Source organism: Anoplolepis gracilipes, chromosome 1, assembly GCF_047496725.1.
Source record: "Anoplolepis gracilipes chromosome 1, ASM4749672v1, whole genome shotgun sequence".
Classification (NCBI taxonomy): Eukaryota; Metazoa; Arthropoda; class Insecta; order Hymenoptera; family Formicidae; genus Anoplolepis; species Anoplolepis gracilipes.
Genome location: NC_132970.1, coordinates 7,198,208 through 7,219,889, shown reverse-complemented (window position 1 = coordinate 7,219,889; position 21,682 = coordinate 7,198,208). Strand labels below are relative to the sequence as shown.

The 21,682-nt window shown below is 26.8% G+C and overlaps 1 protein-coding gene across 3 annotated transcripts in view; it reads right to left on the bottom strand.

Moving 5' to 3' along the window:
* Window positions 1-21,682, bottom strand: part of Unc-13-4a (BAI1 associated protein 3) — a 90,085-nt gene that overhangs the window by 13,801 nt on the left and 54,602 nt on the right. For all 3 annotated transcript variants that reach the window (XM_072894206.1, XM_072894284.1, XM_072894352.1), the window contains exons 4-7: window positions 4,006-4,177; window positions 2,088-2,255; window positions 1,879-1,945; window positions 1,247-1,436 (exon numbers count right to left, since the gene is read on the bottom strand). In XM_072894206.1, coding sequence (XP_072750307.1) covers window positions 1,247-1,436; window positions 1,879-1,945; window positions 2,088-2,255; window positions 4,006-4,177 — 597 coding nt within the window. The remainder of the gene's footprint in view (window positions 1-1,246; window positions 1,437-1,878; window positions 1,946-2,087; window positions 2,256-4,005; window positions 4,178-21,682) is intronic.

Genomic DNA, 21,682 nt, shown 5'->3' with positions numbered 1-21,682 from the left:
AGCACGCGGTAAATGCACATATCATCGCATGATACGTGGATTCGTAGCATGGTAGATTGTTCTGCTTTAATCTTCCATTATTTCGAAAATGTAACGGACGTAATACTTTATATATACTTTATTAGAAGATTAACGGATCTACCGTGGTATATCGTATATGTTTCTCTCTTTTATGAAAGATTATAGACATTTATACTTTTGCCTGTATTTATAGATTCAATATGTGATGCATTATAAATATAGATTTTGCAATTAAAAATATAATTTAATTTACAAATTAATAAGTTTTTTAAAAAATTTTGAATTTGAAATATATATAATTGTATTAAATATAATTTTTAAATATAATATAATTTTAATATAAAATACATTATAATATAAACAATATACAATAATAATAATAATATGCTTATACAAATAATATATTATTTAATAATATTAATACATGTAAGAAGTTACGTAGTTTCCTAAAATAATTTAATTTTTATGATGATAATTTCATATATTTTTAAAAATCCATAGAAGAAAAATCTTTTTAAAAAAACAAATTTATAATTTCTCCATTTTTATTAATTTCATAGATCCACATAATTCTTGTTATTTGTAAGAAATCTTTAAAACTTTTTAATTTCCTTGATATAAAACTTGCTTTATCCTTTCAGTTAAACGTTAATCCTTATGACATTACTTCCTATGACATTAATTGCTATCCTCAGGTGTGCACTTATCTTAAGTAGCATGCCGTCAATGTTTTATCATGTTGCTAACAGTAGACATGCCGCAATTTATAATAAATGACATTTGGAATAATAGACTGATAAAATCGTATCATTAACATCAATCAAACCATTCATCATTATTTCGAATCAATAATATAACGGTCTTGCAAGGTGAAAGATAAAATTCAAGGGATACAATTGAATATTAGCATAATTTCTACGAGAAAAAAGGAATAAAAACTTCTTAGCCGTGAGCAGAAGCAGTTTTATTTAAAACGATTAACACACACAAAATCTATCATCAGACTAGAGTAAAAATGTGTTGAATGTTATATTAGGCTAAAAATCATATGTGATAGAGTTTATTCATATTATCTCGCGTCGATTGTAATTGTAGTTATCAATAATAATAAAATTATCAAAAAAGTGCAGAAATTATAATTTACAGAACATTTATACTACATATTCACTCTATGCTTGAAAGTTTTGATTAATCGTCTTTCTCTTGTTTTCGACCATCCACTTACCTGTGATGTTTTCGAAGCTTCTCGTGATGCGAGTTCTCGTTGTCACCACCATCAGACAGAGCGCGAGTTGTTTGCCTCGGAGATGCTGGAGGTGTGTGTGGCGAATGCGCTGTTAAATTCGTTTGAGGGCTTAATGGCGCACCTGCGTTGCCAGGTTGTATTCCCAGCATGCAGTAAGGATCGCTAAATCCTAAAGAAAATAGCAGTAGTCTTCTGATGAAGAGTGTTTTACGAGGTTTTTACATGAATTACAAATCTGCTATTTTATTTCTATTTGTTATATTCTAAAATAGAAAATAAAAATTCCAATATTTTTTAATAAGATTTTGATCGCAAATGCTTTTTGTTAAATATTTTAATGCTTAATCTTTCGCAGCAAAAATATCATAGCAGCGTCAGCGTTTACTATAGCATTGAAATCTGCAATATAAAATATTTTATATATAACCAAGTTTAGTTTACAGATAAAATTCTGTTAAAGTAAAGTACAATTTGTAAATGCAAAATACAATGCCGTCTTTTGTTTGCAACTGAAAAACGTAATTTTGCGAAATATCATTAATTATTTATTTTTAATCTTTCTTAAAATTCGAAAGGTAATCGGGAGATACATCGGAACGGAATGCATTTACCATTGACATCTTTTGCTTCAAGTCCATCGGCTTCGATTACCACAACGCTTAGCACAACGATAGGTGGCTGCAACAATAAATAAATTTAATTTCATGTATACAGTATATTATTGTATTGCCAATAATGATATTTTAACTATATATTTTTCGCGATTAATAGCGATTTTAAGAAGAAAATCGATAAACTGGTGTAAGCATATCAGTTATACTTTTTCTTCCGAGGCAATATTAAGATATCGCCGATGTTGATCCGGAGGGACTCCAAAAGCTTCCTGGGCGTATCGATATAAATCCTCTTTATAATGTGCGTATTGTCCTGTACTGGCGCCTACCGTATTGGCAATCGTGTAAAGGACTTCTATATACAATTGCTCTATCTGAAAAATGCATCAATATCTTTGTAAGCGGATAACAACCTGAGCCTTGTATGTATTAATACTTTTATAAGAAAAACTTAATACTTATTACATTATTTGCCTAATTTATTTAAAAATTATTTTGTATAGAGAATATATGATACTAATATGTAATATATTGTTACAGATTTTATAATTGTTTTACAATATACAATATGTATAATATATAATTATAATTATAAATGAAGTCAGTTATATATGGAAACATGTTCTATTTTATCTTCATACCATTTTTCTGATGCAAAGAATAAAAATTGCTCTATTCTTTCTCTCGCGTTTATAAAGAGATAAAGCCAGTTTTTTTCCTAATATTTTTTGTAGAAACGCAATACATTACAACCTTTACATTACATCAATACCTTTACGTGTTACATCAATAGCAAGAAAAATAAGGATAAAGGTTGTAAAAAAGTCAGGATAACAGAAATATTGTACCCAAGGAAAGTAAAGATAAAAAGAAAAAATGATAAATAGAGAACTTGACTCGAAAATTTGGTTGCAAACTTGTAGATTTTTTTGGAAACATTATTTACCTATATGGTTTTTATTTAAATTTATTTACTTATAAATACCTTTCTACTTAAATATTTATTTTATTGGTCAAATATCTATGAGACAACAGTGTGAAAAATTTTACAGATATCTGAGTTTCTACATGTCAGCAGAGAGATAACATGTTTTGATAGATAAATTCATGTAAATCTATAAATTTACGAGATACATAATAAATTTACATGACAGATAAACTACAAATCCATAGAACTATATATATCTATAAATAAATATGTATAAAAATTATATTATATAGTATAATCATATATTAAAATATTATACATATTATATCTATATAATAAAATTTAGAATTTTTATTAAAATGTACATATTTTGTTTTTTCGCGCAGATCAAAACAGATCAAAACAGAAATAAACACAAGGTTTATTTCCATGACTTTTTAAACATATTTATTAATGCAAAAGTTTGCATATTTATTATTAAATGTTTAATGCTACGTTTCTGTCTGTATAAATTTAAATTTATTATTGTTTTTATGTAAATATATGCGAATATTTAATATTATTTTTGAATAACATATTTTCTATCAATTTTATTGACCATATAATTGTGTTAACTAAAAAATATATAAAAATATACAAGAAATTTTGCATGATTAAATTTGAAAACTTGAAATTTGAACATATCAAATTAGAAATATGAGCTTTATTCTTCCGCGCACTAAAGTACCAACTAGTTAACAAGTTAAAATGACGTAGAGTGTACTTTTATTACGGTCTCCCTGTTATTTCGATCGACGAGCGAGAGCGTACGTCTGACCACAGTGCGACGTGGTCGGCTTTATCTACTTAGGATAATACTTCAAACGGAATAGAGGTAACTATTTATTTGCGTGCAAAGTTCGCTGCAATCAGAATGAATATGTGCTAAATGTAACGACATTGTGCCGCACGCGATTTGATTCGCGACACGAAGCTGTGGAAAATCGTCCCTACTTGTTTAACAACATTCATAAAAATTTGTTGAAGTTTATAGACTAATAAACGCGGAAGCAAGTTAAGAATTTGATTTACGAAAAATATCTGGCAGGTTTGTCATGTAACGTATTTTTACAAAAAGATATATAAAAATTTTGCATGTTTGATAAAAAAACAGAAATAAATGAATATAATTACGCAATTAAGCAAGCTATATTGACCTCTTTTTTGCTAAGCCGATACGGATGTGAGGTCGAAATCGGTTCTCTGGACGGCGGTGGCGGTTCTTTTGCTCTTGCTTCCACTTCCTGAAGAACAACAAGTCTCCGATTCTCCTGCTTCCAGGACAACGCAGTAAAGCTTTCGAAAAAGGATCCATCTGTCTCTTGAACACTATATAATTAATAAATAATTAAGTTTATATAATAATTTATTACAAGTTATGATATAGTATAGATCGTTTATTATATATATATGATGTATAAGAAAAGAAAAACTATATATATATATGTAATAAATACTAATAAAGTTTATGATTAATTAAATAATTAAATATTATATTTTGTCAGATTTACTGTCTTTTTCAAAACATATGTTTATATTGTGCAAACATTTTGATTTGCAGGTACATACATATAAATGTCAAATTAATAATAATTATCATTAATAGATTTTAATAAGCATATGCACATGTTCACATATGTTTTATTTACCAATAAATATGGCCATTTTTTTAAACAAATTTGAATTTAATTTTATTATTGATTGATCACGCAAATACATATTATTTACATATAAGAAACATTTTCAAATAATGGACGTCAATCTCTCATGATTGATTTCTACTACTTTTGCGTTGTTATGTACACATTTATGATAACTGAATTTATATTTTCTACCTCTAAATATTTGATAATGTAAGAAAATCGAAAAAAAAACATAATATGTTAATGCACCTAGAGTGTGCAATTTACATTTGTAAATAAAGCCTATTACCGCACTTCACACATCAGCTTATTAGGCCAACGATTTTTTCACCATCGCGTGAGCACCCAGTTTCGCAATCTCGTGAAACTATCGATCGCTTATCGAGGTTCCCTCTGCGTTGGAATTTTAATATGACGTAGGTATATGCACGTTTTAAGCAAAAAACAATATTTAATCATTACTCATTTCTAAATGTTTATTTTATCTATTAATTTTTGTATACATTTTCGTATATAAAAAATGTTTTAGTTACATATAAGATTGTAATTTGTAATAACAAAATTTTATTTAATTTTGATATTTGTATTATACATTTAGAATTTTTATTTATTATTTTATTTATTATTTTATTTATTTATTATTTGTAATATCTGTATGTAAAAAATTTCCAAAATCTGTAATAAAAATATGCATTGCAACATATTGAATAATCCTACAAGTTGATATGTAGATAATACTTCAAGAAACAAATAAAAAGAATAATTAGCATTTTTTAGGTACTAGCTAATTATAGCTCTGATCTTTGTCAAAAATATATTATTTTTTGTTAAGACGAGCTTAATTTTTGAAATCAAAATGTTTAGATTCATAAACATGGTATTAACGGAGAGATGTTAAGCAAGAGATTTTGATATGTCGATAGATATCACAAGAACATTCTATGCACGATGGCTTGAATTAAACTTGCGACGCACGAAGCGTACTTTGTGTGTATGTATATGTGTGTGTGTGTGTTTTATTAGTTTCCTCTATATTCGGTACAGACCAGAGACCAAAACAAAGTTTTCCATAAATGTGGTAAACGTCTAACGGTAATATGAAAACTTCCTCTAATTTTTAATTTTTTATTCTTTTTTGCTCATAATATATAAACAAAATTTATATTCTTCTTTCAAAAACTTATATGATGTATATATATTTAGTTAATAGTATGTTAACTAAATATATACATTATTAGTTTATAATTTATTATTATACAACTGTGTTACTAAAACGTGTTACTTGCCGTTTATTTTATTATTTTATTGGTTACTTTATTAATATAATTATCGCCTCGACAAGTTGCAATCACTTCTTCCTCTGAACGAGTTCAAGTCACTGGAGATATCGTAATGAGAAATCTTATCTTACACCGAGTTATGTTTCAAACCCTTTATCGCAAGAAAACTAGTTATAAAAAGTCCTCCATAAAAGCTACATCTTGTAGAACTCGAACTGTATGTGTCATTTGCATAATATATGACATTGATAAAACTCCCTTTTGCAGCTTGTAATCGCGAATCAACATATATGTAATGCTCAAATAATTTTGATAATTTATATTTTAATGACGTTTTTATAATTAAAAAGTGACATTATCGGTCAAATTTTAATTAAATAAATGATTCAGCTTTTAGATGACTTGCTTTGCGTTACGGCTTAATTGCGATGCGAAAAAGTGTGCAGTTTTATTTTCCATTTTCGTAATTATTACCGCTAGACATGCGGAAGGATTACGTAGCTCGCACTAATTTCATCTCGTCAGCTCTATAAAAAAATATTCCTCTCAAAAATCGCACATGCGTGTAATCTAAATTGAAAAGTAAATGCATGCACTGACAGATATCTTTTCAGTTTTCACTAATTGAAAATAATCACAGTAATTGCTCCAACCTGTCCTTGTAAGCTTTACAATATTATTTGACTGAGATCAAAAATTACTTTTTATATTTTAAGGAGCTTTATTTTTATTGTATTTTAATTCCTTTTAAATGTGTACATATAACCATAATAATATAATATATATATACTTAATTCAGAACAAAGTTACATAAAAATGCTTTAGAATTTTTTTTCTAACTACATAAATTTATATTAGCGTAATTTTGATAATTAATTTTTCTCTAATAGAAAATTGAATAACTAATTATTCTTGTAATAATTTTTAAGATATTTTAGTAGTAGTAATGTTAAAAAATAAATTAAATATTTATTAAAATATAATGTCTATTAAGACTAAATTAATAGATCATGTTTTATTACGTATCTGAGGTATTATTCCATTTTCAATGTCGGATAATTCCAAACGTCTTGACATCACAACGGCTGTTTTAAACGGATATGTACACATAATTAATTCGTATAACTGGTCATCTCCTTCATTTTTATTCATCTGCTATGCGTTTAATACATTCTATTTATTCTACATGATATTCATATTATTCGCAATCTTTGTAAAATCTCTTTTGTTAAAGATGAAAGTATAAGATCGTAGTAAAGTGGTGAGCGCAGAATCTAAATCGAGGGTACAAAGGCGTATCGCTGAGAAGACACGAAGAGGACAATAATGTCGTTACTACTAGTCCTTTACAGAGAACCAGTGAGCGCGTAAAAAGAGCTATTCGCAATAAGAGGTAAAAAGTACTGCGGAGGAACACAATAGCCATAGGCATCTTCCTAATGGAAACCGAAAGGACATCGACGACATTCTTCTCATCGTCAGTCTAACATCGAAAGCATGTTCGCTGTGCTGTGAATTGTAAATCAATCACCTTCGACTTTCCATTGGACCTTTGGCACTCAATTTTCAAAAAGGCTTACTTGGTAAATCAGAACTCTTTAATTAAGATAGAAAACATAAGCAATTTCTCTCATATCATTAAATGTAACCATTTTTCTGTTTATTTTGATTTATTATTATAATTTATTTTTTTTTTTTTATTTCCAAAAGATGTGTGTATGGGATGTAATAAAAATCAAATTTTTTTATTTGTTTAGCCTTAAAAAAGAATTCTTTGAATCTTTCACTTTTCAGTTCAGGCACAGATAATATATTTCAATATTTATTATTTTATTATGTATATTCAATGTTTATAATTTTATTACATTATTTATATCCACACTACATATATATAATTATATTTATTTTTTCCTAAAGGCTAATTAAAATATTGGCTATGATAAAATAATTACTTTTATTATTCTTTTTTGCTTTATTATCAAAATAGGTTTGTACGCGCAATCATGTGCGGTAATTAAAATTGCGTGCCGTATAATATTTCCAAGTCTGACACACAATGTATTTAATTACTTATAATTTGTTTAATTCTTATTTAATGACTTCTTCCCAGCATGCTGCAAAGTTACTTACGTTATCCCCTGCCGGTTTTCTTACAATTAACCGTGCGGCGATAAGCGGAGGTGAAACCGAGCGATAAGATTCTTACTGAGCGATATAAATTTAAAATAAAACAGATTGCACGAACGTTTCTGTAAGTTGCTGTCACAATTTGTTAGCCCTACAAAAGTAACTATAGTAATCTAATTTGTCACAATTATATTAAATTAGTCAATTATATATAATAAATTATTTATAGTCTTACAAATTCATATGTAATAAAATCCTTTTAAAAGCTGAATTATAAATATTTTTTGCGATTAATTAAACAGGCGCGATATTTAATACAATGCTAGTAATTAATAAATTGATGCAATATACATAAATTTCAACAATTTCTTAACAAGTAAATTGATAATTTTTATTTAGCATATAGAAATCCTAAAAAAAGTCTTAATATTTATATAAAGTAGTGCTTTTTTATCGCATAAAGCAATAAAATATAATTCGCTAGGGAATATTTTCCAAGACTCGGATCATAAGAGAACATGACTATTTTACACTCTCTAGGGATTCTCTTAAACCTTTAAAATCGTACATTTGAGCTAAGTATGTTAGAGTTGTTTTACTGTTGGTTCTTTCTTTTATTCTCAGTATTCGCAGTATTATCTCCTTTTTCGAGAGATCAAAATGTTTAAGTTGTTCCATAGAAACTAACGGATAGAAAATGTTTTACCATTATAGATCTTACTTGTACTATTTTTATCTCTTAATTACAGAAAATTTTATGCATCAAAAATAATAACTAAGCTCGTATAATTTATTCTAAAGTGGAACAAACAAAATTATCCTCTTAAACGAAGAATAACCGTTGACTACTACTTTGAAAATGTTCAATTTTCTCTTATTAATAAAATTTGTATAATAGAATCTACTTTGTTAAAACATAATTGCAAAATTTGCAGATTTTATTATGTGCTCACATTTTTTGTAATTTATAGATTTAAAATGAATAAATTTATAAAATTATAAATATTTCTTTTTACTATAAATATTTATCAAACTTATATTATGATACATTTTTAATAAAATAATTTTAATAGAAGAGAGAGTTTTAATAAAATATAATATTTATTCATAAAAAAATTTTCACATTTCTAGCTTATTATATCTAATATAATATGTATTCAATTTTTATATTTTTAAAATTATATAATCAACTTTTAAATTAATCTTTGTGCGCTGTGCTTTGATCAGCAATAATTTAAATCATTTAATAAAGTTTGAGAAAAATATTTACACTTTTTTAAATTCAATTTTATTCATTTAAGAATGTGTTTCATTCATAATTTTATTTATTATGAAAAGCTTATACATAAATTTATAGATAAATAAAAATTATTCTAATAAAATATATAAACTTGTAGCTCAAGACACAACACGAGTGATAAGTTCGGCTTGAATTCCTAGGTGTATGATGTTACTTAGATTTTGCAGATTGTCATAGAATTTAATAGTTTCGGAAGTATCTATATATAGAGTAAATTAAATGGAATGTGTCGCTAATGCAACGTATACAATGTTTTACATCTCTGAGACAGTCTTGACCTTGTCCGTGCCGAGTCGAATCCACTGGCTGAGAGGAAATAAGTGGGCACACGTCCTCGTTACGGTGGACGGTCAGCCTCGATATTGTATTTCAGGAGCGCGCCTTCTTCGTCCAGCTTGTTAAGTGCGCCCCACTGCGCTAATTTATACAAAGCGGCAGGGCCGTATATTCCGACGGAATACGGTATTAATAAACGGCTCTTGCGCATATCTCGAGAGGCCATCGGGGGCGGTTTTAAGCTCTTGACGTGTATATGTGTCTTTCGCCGTAGATGACGTTTCTTGATGTCGTGGGCGGTTGAAGCTGGATTTAATTTTGCATTCTGTCCCTTGCGCTCTTTAAATTAGTTTTTGGCGGTCATTGCATGTCGATGCTATGTTCTACGTAATGATATTTCAGAAGAATTGGGATATTGTGTGTGAGTACGCACGATAAAAATCAATCGAATTGTGCAAATTAATTTTTGAGAATATTTAGAAAAACTAAACGCAAAACAAGCATTTTGATCAGATTTGTTCTGTATTTTTGCAAAAAGCAAAAAATAATTTTTGCCATTTGAGAAATAAACGTGAAGCGATAATGGATAAAAAAATAAACCAGAACAATGGTGATTGAGAACCTTTTATTCAGCAATTAGCAGTTTGCGAGAAATGAATTACTTTCAACAAACAATTCTCGCAAGCAGTAAAATGTTACACCTACATTTTTTGTTTTGTAAATCGTTACAGAATTTTTTCACGGCGTAATGTCTGCAATTTTTCACGGATTATTGAAAAAATATGTAATTAATTACATTAAAAACTACAGATTTCATGACCTTGATATATATGTCAAAGTCATGACTCTGAATAAGCTTTGAAAAGTTTTAGTCGTCGCTTCTTGTTTATTAAAAAGTTATTAACAGTTAAATTGTATGATAAGAACAAATATCAAATGCAGAATCTGAATTTCTCCGACTATAAATTTTATCTTAGTTGTATATTTAAGTATTTCAGTGAATGCGTGAGTCGGGAAAGAGCTAAGCCTTTCCTCCTGTATTTCACTCTAAGATATTTTATTTTCCTTGATGATAAATATTTATCTTTACACAGCTTGTCACTTGTTTCGCATTGAAAACAGGGATGATGTGGGACAGACTGAGCTTGGTGTGGAAAATTCAAAATTCATACGAAAGCATGGAATGATAGACTTCGTTTCGCACTAAAAATAGGAGTAATGAAGGTGAACCTTGCTTGACGTGAAAAGTTGAAAACCTATATGGAACCGTACGATAATAAAATCGATAAGTAAGGTTCCACATTGGTTTTCAACTTTCCACGCGAGATCCATCTCTCCCCCCTGCTTTCAGTACAAGGTTTGTCATTGCGATTCCATATGAGTTGTCAACTTTCCAGGCGAAGCGAGATTTCATCTACACAACATCAATTTTTTAATTAAAAATTAGGTTTGGGTTACATTAAAATTTTTTGAGGTAGGAGTGCAAGAAAAAGCGTTTCTCCCGCCCACGCATTTATTTAAATACTCAATTAATATAAACTTTATACTCGGAAAAATTAAGATTAATATTTGTTTTTAAATTATTAATAATTTTTTAAGAAGCAACCAGATTATTAAAACTTTTAAGATCTTATTCAGAGTAATAATCTTGACAACATACATATGTCAAGGTCATTGCAATCCGTGGTTGTCTTTAATGTAAATAATAATTTTAAAATATTATTTTAATATTAATTTTAAAATATTATTTAAATATTAATTTTAATAATTTAATATTAATATTAATTTTATTAAATATCAATATTATTAATGTATTGTATTATTTAATGAGGTCACTTTAAAATAATAAAGCAGACATTGAATTTTTTTCTCGCGTGTAAATAATAAAAAAATCATATATAGAAAATTGCGCGAGGCAAGTAGAAATATAACTAGAACGTGTAAAGTTCTTGATGTCTACTTGATTGCTTACGCAAACATTTGCATTTTATGAGAAATACATACATAAACAGATGAAATAGATCTATTTCTGTTCTTTTTTTATATCATCTATAACACTGCTTTGAATTTATATAAATATTTTATATTTTATAATATTATTTTATGTTACATGCATTTCTAATATTTTATAATATATTTATAATATATTCGAACATTAGTAAAACATTAGTAAAATCTTAGTGTTAGACAAAATTTTTTAATATTAATACATTACTTTAAACAAATTCTCATTAATATTATATAATATTTTATTATATTATATTATTATATAATATTTTCTACTAGAATTTTTTCATTGAAATTTCTCTTCAGGATCAAATTAAGTCGGTGGTAGCGACAAGTGTTAGGTAGTCGATATTCCGTTCCTTTGAATGGTACTCTTCTTTTAATTCAAAGTCTTTTATGAAATCTCTTTTAAGACGCAGATATTCACAAAGAAATCTCGGAAAAAAGAAGCATATATTGTGATTAAGATTAAAAGCACCACATCGTCTACATTTTAATTCTCTCTAAGATTCATTTGTCGCGGTCATATTGAGAATGTGATATCTAAATTATAAAGTAGAAATATTATATTTTTGTTTTAACATTACAAATATTTTTAAGAAATTTTTTGTAAATTCTATAATATTCTTTATTCTCTCTCTCTCTCTCTCTCTATATATATATATATATATATATCTATTTCTATCTCTTTTTTATTATTTAATAATGTTATTGCTATTTTTATGTATGTAAAGTAATTATTCTAAATTTTTATTATAAAATAACAACGGACATACACACACGAAAGAAAAGACAAAAAAGAAAGAGAAAAAACCTCTTTTAATTTATGTAATAATAAAATTTATTTTTTACTAGAAATAATATGTTAGATTTAAAAAATTGATTTATCTGAACAATAAGCTAAACAATTTTTCTTTAGTAAGAAAGAAAAAGGTTAAAATAGACAATTTCATACTTTAGCTGGCTCTTTTTTACAGCAAAAGTATTATTTCATATTCGTGCTACACTGCGTGGTTTTCCTAAATTCTATTACTAAATCTACTCTGTAGTACCTTTTCTTGCTTTGTCAAAGACAAAGTCTTTGACATCTTTCTCATCAACCACATATTTTATTCGCTCTCTTCGTTGTTAATTTGATCGCTCTTTTACTTTTCCTGTTTTTCCGTTCTTTCCCGATTGATCGGTTTAATATCCGCGCCCTTGTATCTACGTGCACCTTTTCCCTGCGCAAATCCCAATTTTCTACCCTTCGCTCGGCCCCGAAGGAAAAAAAAGACGAGAAATTTCACGCGGTCGCGACGACAAGCTTACCCTCGAGATATTAAAAGTATCTTAGGGGACCTCGATCGTTTCACCTATGGAAATCGAGGCAAGCTGCCGCAAAACTTTGCAAACGACCCTTTATCGAGCCTAACTACTTATCTTACCATGAAAGTCTCATCTTGAAATCAGAGGATTAATTTTTTCCGGTGACACAATAAAAATAAAATTTCTTCTCTTGCGACAAAATTTCATGTGCGACGGTGAAAGTAATGTAAGTGCTGCCTTGAAAAATTACTTAATGTTAGAAATGTTATCATAAACGTTAAAAAATTATTTGTCATAAAGTTTATATTCATAAAAATAAAAATTCTGAGTGTTTTAAAGGTACAATAAAAACAAAAATTTACTATATTGTAATATTTTAAAGCCTTGAAGGGTACTTAAGAATATTTACTATTTACATTCAAATATTTTATAATTTCAAAGTATGTATAAACTAAAGGAAACGGTTATATAACGATATGTAAATAACCTCAAAGTACCTTTCAAAATAATACAGAAATGCTGAACCGACGGAATTTAAGATAAAATTAGAAATCATATGTTTTTAAAGTACCTTCTTTTATCTAAAAAAATATGTCTTTATCAAAGAATCCGATTTTTTTCGCCGATTTAAATGTCCGCTCACGAACTTCTTTCGAAGGAAATTCGTACGAATCAGGTAATCCACCGTGATACTGTCGATAAAGGACTTTTTTCGACAGAATTTTATCCTGAAAATGAAAATATTTACCGAACGTATACAGGGACTCTCTAAAGATCGGAGAGTCACGTTCGTCTGACGTCGCATTTCATATAGATCCTTTTATCTCGACCAACTGCAGAACGTGTTGCCATATATCTCTTAAGACTGTTTTCGTCCACCTACCATTACTTCCATTAAGGTAGCTATATTTTCGATGCCACCTCTGGGGGGTAAACCACCGGTGGTCAACATCAATCAGGGCGTTATGTGTATCATGCTGATAAACAATGTACAGCATTATACCGATGCTGACCATACGCACCCCACAGTGAAAGTCATACGATCAACTCCGGTAAAACATTTTCCCATTCATTCGTAAAATATTTCGCATTTATTTCTCTTTCTACACACATGCTTGACAGCCTGAATTAACTTATTTCTTATTTATAGCGTACAGCAGAAGATTTGTAAAGTAGTGCGTATCCTTTTTCTTTCTGAGTTTTTAATAAATAAAATAAAAAAATAAAGCCTATATACTTGTACAATTGTGGAAAAAAATATAAACATATATATATATATAGAACGAAATATAAAAGTTTTCTTTTTGATTTTTACAATATTATCAGTATTATATAAGTAAGATATAACAAGTAACTTTACAGAATAAGACATCAGTATTATATAAGTAAGAAATAAGTAGCTTTGTAGAATAAGACAGATTACAATATTTTTAAGGATATAAAAGAGTAATGTCTACATTATGATTCAAAAATTTATTTTTTCTATCTTTTTACTATCTGTAGCAATCTTTTTATTTGTAACAAGACAAAGAAACTTTTTATGTGCATTTTTTTTTAATTTTTTGTGTATTAATTTTTGTATAATTAATTAAATAATTATTATTTTATATTACTTATTATATTATTATATTATTACATTTTATTATATTATTATTTTATATATACTTATATATATATATATATATATATATAATATATATATATATATATAAGTATATATAAAATAATAATATAATAAAATGTAATAATATAATAATATAATAAGTAATATAAAATAATAATTATTTAATTAATTATACAAAAATTAATACACAAAAAATTAAAAAAAAATGCACATAAAAAGTTTCTTTGTCTTGTTACAAATAAAAAGATTGCTACAGATAGTAAAAAGATAGAAAAAATAAATTTTTGAATCATAATGTAGACATTACTCTTTTATATCCTTAAAAATATTGTAATCTGTCTTATTCTACAAAGCTACTTATTTCTTACTTATATAATACTGATGTCTTATTCTGTAAAGTTACTTGTTATATCTTACTTATATAATACTGATAATATTGTAAAAATCAAAAAGAAAACTTTTATATTTCGTTCTTTTCAATAATACACATACATATATACACTATATATACACAATGCATATGTCGATCTGATACTTTCAATGGATTTGTGAAGCGCAAAAAATTATATATTAAATATACTTTGTTGCTCTGAAATATGATTTAAGAAACTTTTACTATCGCATTCTATACATTGTGGGATTCTGCAAAAGCACTTTACAGAAGTAACTGGCTATCTTTTACTGGTGCACTAAGACGGTTCATGCTACTTTTCTCAACAAAACGTGCGGTCGTAAAACGAACTGTTTTTGCTGTTCGCTAACGTATGTGATCACTTCGATGTAACGTTTTATTTCTATATCGTTTATTTCTATTTTTACCTTACAATATTCACTATGCAATAAAACGTAGTACATTGGCATTAAAATTTTATTAGAGTAAGGTCTGACAAAGTACAGTAAAATGAAGACTGATTAGATTTTAATGTACTAGAATATTACAAGCACGTGCTTCATGAGCGTCACGCACATTGATCGTGTGTGTGTGTGTGTATCACATTTGATTTCTTATATATTTTATATATATATATATATATATATATATGTGTGTGTGTGTGTATACACAATATACACAATATATATAACAAAATCAAATGTTTACCATAAATTAAAAAGATAGACTGCACGTTCCGTGAGAAGGGTTGACGTCGATATTAGAGAAAAAGAGAGAGCAATAGTATAAATATTGTGTCTCTTTCTAACCATAAACTGTTAGAAAGAAACAAAGACTTATATACACAGATATAATTATATATATGTATATGCACATATATATGTAAGATGTTCGAGAAAAATGAGGTTTTGCTTGATTTTTCTAAATAAAACAAACTAATATATTGACATGAATTTCTTTTAGTAATCAACAATTCAAAACACAATTTCATTATCTATTCAATCGATATGTGTCCATTAATAACATAGCACGGAAATTTTACACTCAAATTCAAAACATCTGGCGTAATTCCCGCAATTATTTTTATGATTCTATTCCTGAGATGGAGTAAATGATTTTCACACTAATTACATAACATTTTTCACGTGTCTTCCTAAGAAAACTCGCTTAAACCGTTTTTGGACAAATATCACAGATTTATGCTCAGCCAAACATAAAACGCAATTAGTTTCGCCCAACGGTTTAGACCAGCTTTCTTATTGAAATATGTGAAAATATTGTGGAAAAATCAGAGACTAATGATGTATGAAAATCAAAGATTTATACTATCTCAAAGATAGAATGATAGAAATAATTAAAAGGATTACGCCTGATGTTCTGAATATTATAATATAATGAAATATAAAAATTTCATTATAATATGTGCCGTGTTGTTAATATTTATTAAATAGATAATAAAATTGTTTGAGTTGTTGATTATTATTAAAAAAAATGTATTAAATCATTATTTTGTATTATTTATAAAAATCAATTAAAACCCCATTATTTATTCTCTGACATCTTCTTTGTATTTTAAATTTATATTGATATATATAAGATAATAATATATAATATAATAAAATATTTTTATAGTTTCTAATCTATAGTTTAATCTATAGTTTATACGTTTAACATATAGTTTTATAGTTTTCAATATAGAAACGTGATAAAATTACACATATATATATATATATATATAAAATATATGTTAAAATTAAAAAAACCATTTCTTTATTAATATAAATTAATATAAATTAATATAAATTTACATATACACGCATGCATATGCACACTTATATATATATATATATATATATATATATATATATATATATATATATATATATACAAGATAATTCAGAACCTCTGCAATAAATTCTAAAGAACGATCACAGGAAGGATCATTTTTTATTGGACAACCTATATTCTGTAACGCGTCACTTAGCAGCCACGCAATAGTGTAGACAAGTTTTAGATTACACATTTATTTCATTTACGAAATGAATTATTTATTTATTGTTTCAAATACGCTTGCATATTATTGACAAAAGATGTTCAAAATGTTTATTTTAAATGTTTATTTTGAAATGAAACCTGATTGCATTTATGACACCGTCGTAACATTCTCGGACTTTATTGAACATTTAAGGTCTGTTTTGAATTTAATTAAAAGCAGCGCGTATTCGCGCAATCAGTTCGTCTCTAGTGTCAATTGAGATAGCATATACAATATATACACTTCACATATTCCTAAAGAAAAAAATCAATGGACGTAAATGACAGTGACAGCCGTCAGTAACAAATGTCATTTAAGACCTGTCTGCGTGATCGCGTAGCCCCTAAACGACGCGTCAAAGAACATGGGTTGTTTGACAAAAAATGATCGTTCCCGCGAGACCTATAATTTATCAAAATTTGTTGTAAAGGTCTTGAATCACCCTATACAATATACACAATTGTACATGTATAGACGTATATGTATATAACTCTTTCATTATAATATATATTTAATATATAATTCAAATTTATATCAAAAGAGAGAGAAAAGAGAAGAAAAAAGAAGGAAAAAGATATACCTATTTAATATTAAATATTATTAATATAAAATATAATGTTAACATATAAAGCTAAAATAAAGACAAAGAATAGTCAAGTAAGAGAGAAAAAAAAAGAAAAAGAGAGGAAGAAAAACGTTTTATTTAAAGTTAAAGAAGATGAAGAATAGACAAGAGAGGGGGAGAGAGAATAAGAGAGTTAAAAGGCTAAAAGAAAGAAAGCGAGAAAAAGTACATTACAGAGTGTTATTTGTACATACATGTTTGGGTGTGTATATAACTATATGTGCAAGTGAGCGTGTGTCTTTCAGAGTAAGTCAGGACCTCTGCAACAAATTCTGAGGAACGATAAATTTCGCAAGGACGATCATTTTTTGTCGGGCAACTCATGTTTTCTGATGCGTCGTTTAGGAGCTACGCGATTAAGCAGACAGGTCTACGATGACATTTATTACTGACACCTCTTGCCATCATTCTTTGAGGGGATATATGAAGAGTACCATATACATGATCCCAGTTAATACCAGAGAAAACCTGATCGTGCGTATACGCGCTGTTTTTAATTAAATTCAACACAGACCTCCAATGTTTTGATAGAGTCCGACAATCAATGTTACGACGGTATCATAAATGCAATCAAGTTCAGAGTAGACACTGAACACTTTCTGTAAACTGTACGTAAGTATACTTGAAACATTAAATAAATAATTCATTTCATAATTGTAATAAATGTGCCACCTAAGACCTGTTTGCGCAGTCGCGTAGTTCCTAAACGCGTCAAAGAACAGATTGCCCAAAATAAAAAATGATTCTTCCAACGAGATTTATCGTTCCTCAGAAGTTGTTGTAAAAGTCCTGAATCACCTTATACATGCTAAGAAAACAAAAACAACTTACTCTTAGCGAATAATGTAATACGAGAACATATATTTTATGTACGATGTCGAGAATTACATATAATTTATTATACTTTTTTTATTAATGACTTTTTAAGAAACAACGAGTGTTGATTAAAACATTCAACATTATTTAAAATGATGACCTTGATAACATAAATTAAAATTGAAATGAAAAGCTCTTTATATCTGTATAATTACCATAAAATGTTTTATAGAACAATAATAAGTTTTAAGTAACAATAATAATAATAATAAATTTTAAAATTTGCACGGAATATGTAAAATTAAAAAGAAAATTTATATCAAGTAAATAAGAATTGTTATAAAAGAAAAAGTTATTAATAACGGCATTACCATTTAGAATTAATGAAACCTTAAGAATCAGGACTAAAATTTACTGGTAAAAGACTCCACGTGTAACGCAATGGCCGTAAAACAGAATATTGTAAAGAACCATACGGGCGCGAGAAAGGAGAGAGAGATGCTGCTTTTTCCTTTCCGATATTTTCCTACCATGTTACACACGGTCCCTTTTATGTTTTACCAACAAGTAAACGCGACACTTGTTAACTCTCCTTTGCACGGGATCGCACTCTAAATGCTAAATTTACACAATCTTGTATAACGCAAATAATGTGAGCAGGAGAAATTGCACTGCGCTTGTTAATTGATTATAAATAAAGTGATATAAATGTGACTATTTAAAAGATATTATTAAAAAACCTTTTTTTAATTAAATATAATAAAACGTGCGTTATAAAGTAAAAATGTAAAATTTTTGTAATTAATTTGTAAAATATAATACATAATTAAATATATATTATAAATATTTAAAAAATAACAATAATAAATTTTAAAATTTACATGCAATGTGTAAAATTAAAAAAAATATTTATTAAAATTACATAAGAATTATAAATTAACAATTTTTGCAAATAATTTATTATATATATATTTATTAAAATGACATCTCGCGAGATAGTTTTAGGTGTTAGTTTTATCCACTTGTCAGTGAAAGCAATATGCCACGAATAATCGTTCAAGATATTTCCCTCTATAAAACAGATATTAATAATTAAAAATATATCAGACAATTAATCAATTATATAATTTAAGTTATATAATTTTTATTTGACAACCGTAATAAAAAAACGCATGATATACTAAACTTTTCTCTTTAAAGGAAATTTAATTGAATAAATATAAATATATAAAAATTTATTATAAATATTATAATATACTATATATGAAAATTTATTATATATGAGTATTTTTATTATTATAAATATTTTGTTATATATTAAATTAATGACAATGTGTATCAATTATTGATCAATTTTTTATATAAATAATAAATAATTATAAATATGTTTAGAGAAAAATATAATTTGTTCTATTTGCAAAATTTAACATTTAAAGTGTAAAAAGCTGATGGTATTTGATGTTATTAATTTATATTATACATTTTTTATTCTTTTACTTTGCGTATTTACGATGTATATTTTGACTGTGTATGACTTTTATTATAAAGATTTTTAGATTTTAGTGAGAGAAAGAAAAAAAAAATTTTTTATTTTAAAAAATTTTATTATTTTAAATATGTATTTAGATGATCTTTATAAATGTTTTACAAATCGAAATGAGATATAATTTTCAATTTCTCGACATAAATGTCATCATATTTCTTCATTTTTTCTTTAAATTTTTTTATTTGTGAGATTTGTAATTTTTAAATATTTTATAGCAATCAATATCATAAATACATAGAATAATGTATTCAATGTTACTAAAGTATCCTTTGTTAACAATAGTCAAATAATTTTTAGATTTTATCAATCTAAAAATCTAAAAATCTAAAATTTATAGAAATTAAAGATAGAAATAATTATTTTGTATTATTTTTTTATTTTATTTCTATCATTCTTTTACAGAGATTTTTAGGTTTCTATAAATTATGTATTCATTTATAGATTTAAAATTTCTACTTCTGTTAAAACTTAAATAATTAAGCTACTAAGAATATTTATTCACAACAATTAGCTTAAATTTAATTGCAATTAATATTGCCTTATGTTGTCGAAATATTTCAATGAAAGGCCTTTCATCAAAAAATCATAAAAAGTGATGAGTCTCGCTATCTCGTAATTTTAATTGATCGATTAAAAAATTAATGCGGAATGAAATTGATATCTCTGATGGGATGCTCTTAAAGAATTTGATTTGCTCAGTTAAAATCTTTACCTGCGAAATGAGATCAGCTAACCTTACTACAATTTGCTTCATAATTTGCCCCAGTGAGATCAGAGCAAAAGCTTTGCGAAGGTTTATTTGTAGTAAATATTTTATAGTGGTTGCCCCCAGAAAGTAAAATAACGTTTGCATTATAAACATTATAATAATTTTTAATGTATAGAATGTTTGTAATTTTCTTACCAAACTTTACATTGCATGAGTCGACATTAACTCTCTATAAAAAATGTCGTAGTATATCGTATACTTCACTACAAAGTTATATCGAGATCTGGTATTTATAAGTGCTACATATAAAAGTAGAATTGCGTGTCAAACTTAAATTATTTTATTACGTGATATCTTTGAAACTATTAATCGTAAGTTTTACAGGAATGTACTAGATTTTATAAAATAAGATTACTATTTATCATAAGATATTATTTATTATATCCATATACTATTAATTATAAGAAATTGTTTATTAATCCATATAAAAAAATGTTAATTTACTTTTAAAATATGATAAATATGTTTTAATGTTGTATGATAGCATTAGAATAACCTTTATTTTAAATTAACAAAACAATATTAATCTTTTACACATTTGTAAGATTTGTTAGATTCTTTTTTTCTCATTAACATTCTATTATCTTTATGTAGAAAAAAGCTATTTTTTTTAATATAAAGATATTGTCCTATTCATTAAATGCATATATTAAATGCAGACATTCTATATAACAAGAATATTTTAAAGAAAAATTTATCCGTTGTAGCAATTTGTAAATAGTGGTAGTTGTCAATTATGTTACATTTAGGATCGTCACAATGCTCCTTGACAATCTCGAGTACCCTTCATCGGCACGCTGCTAGCAACGCAGTTTCCAACACTAATCGCGAATAACGGCTCTATCCCTGCAAGAGCCTTTTAACAATAACAGCCTGGCGACCCTTGAACTTTGGTCAAGTTGCAGAAAGCGTTCGGATTACAGAGATTAAAATCGCTATAATTCTGCTAGTGACACATTTTAATATTACAGATGATTATGAGATACAAAAAAGGTTATAACATTTTTTGTACTTTTTAAGCCGTTCAAATACTTACGTTAAATCTTAAAAATGAAACGTTTAGAGAAACTAGATAAATATCGAGTTT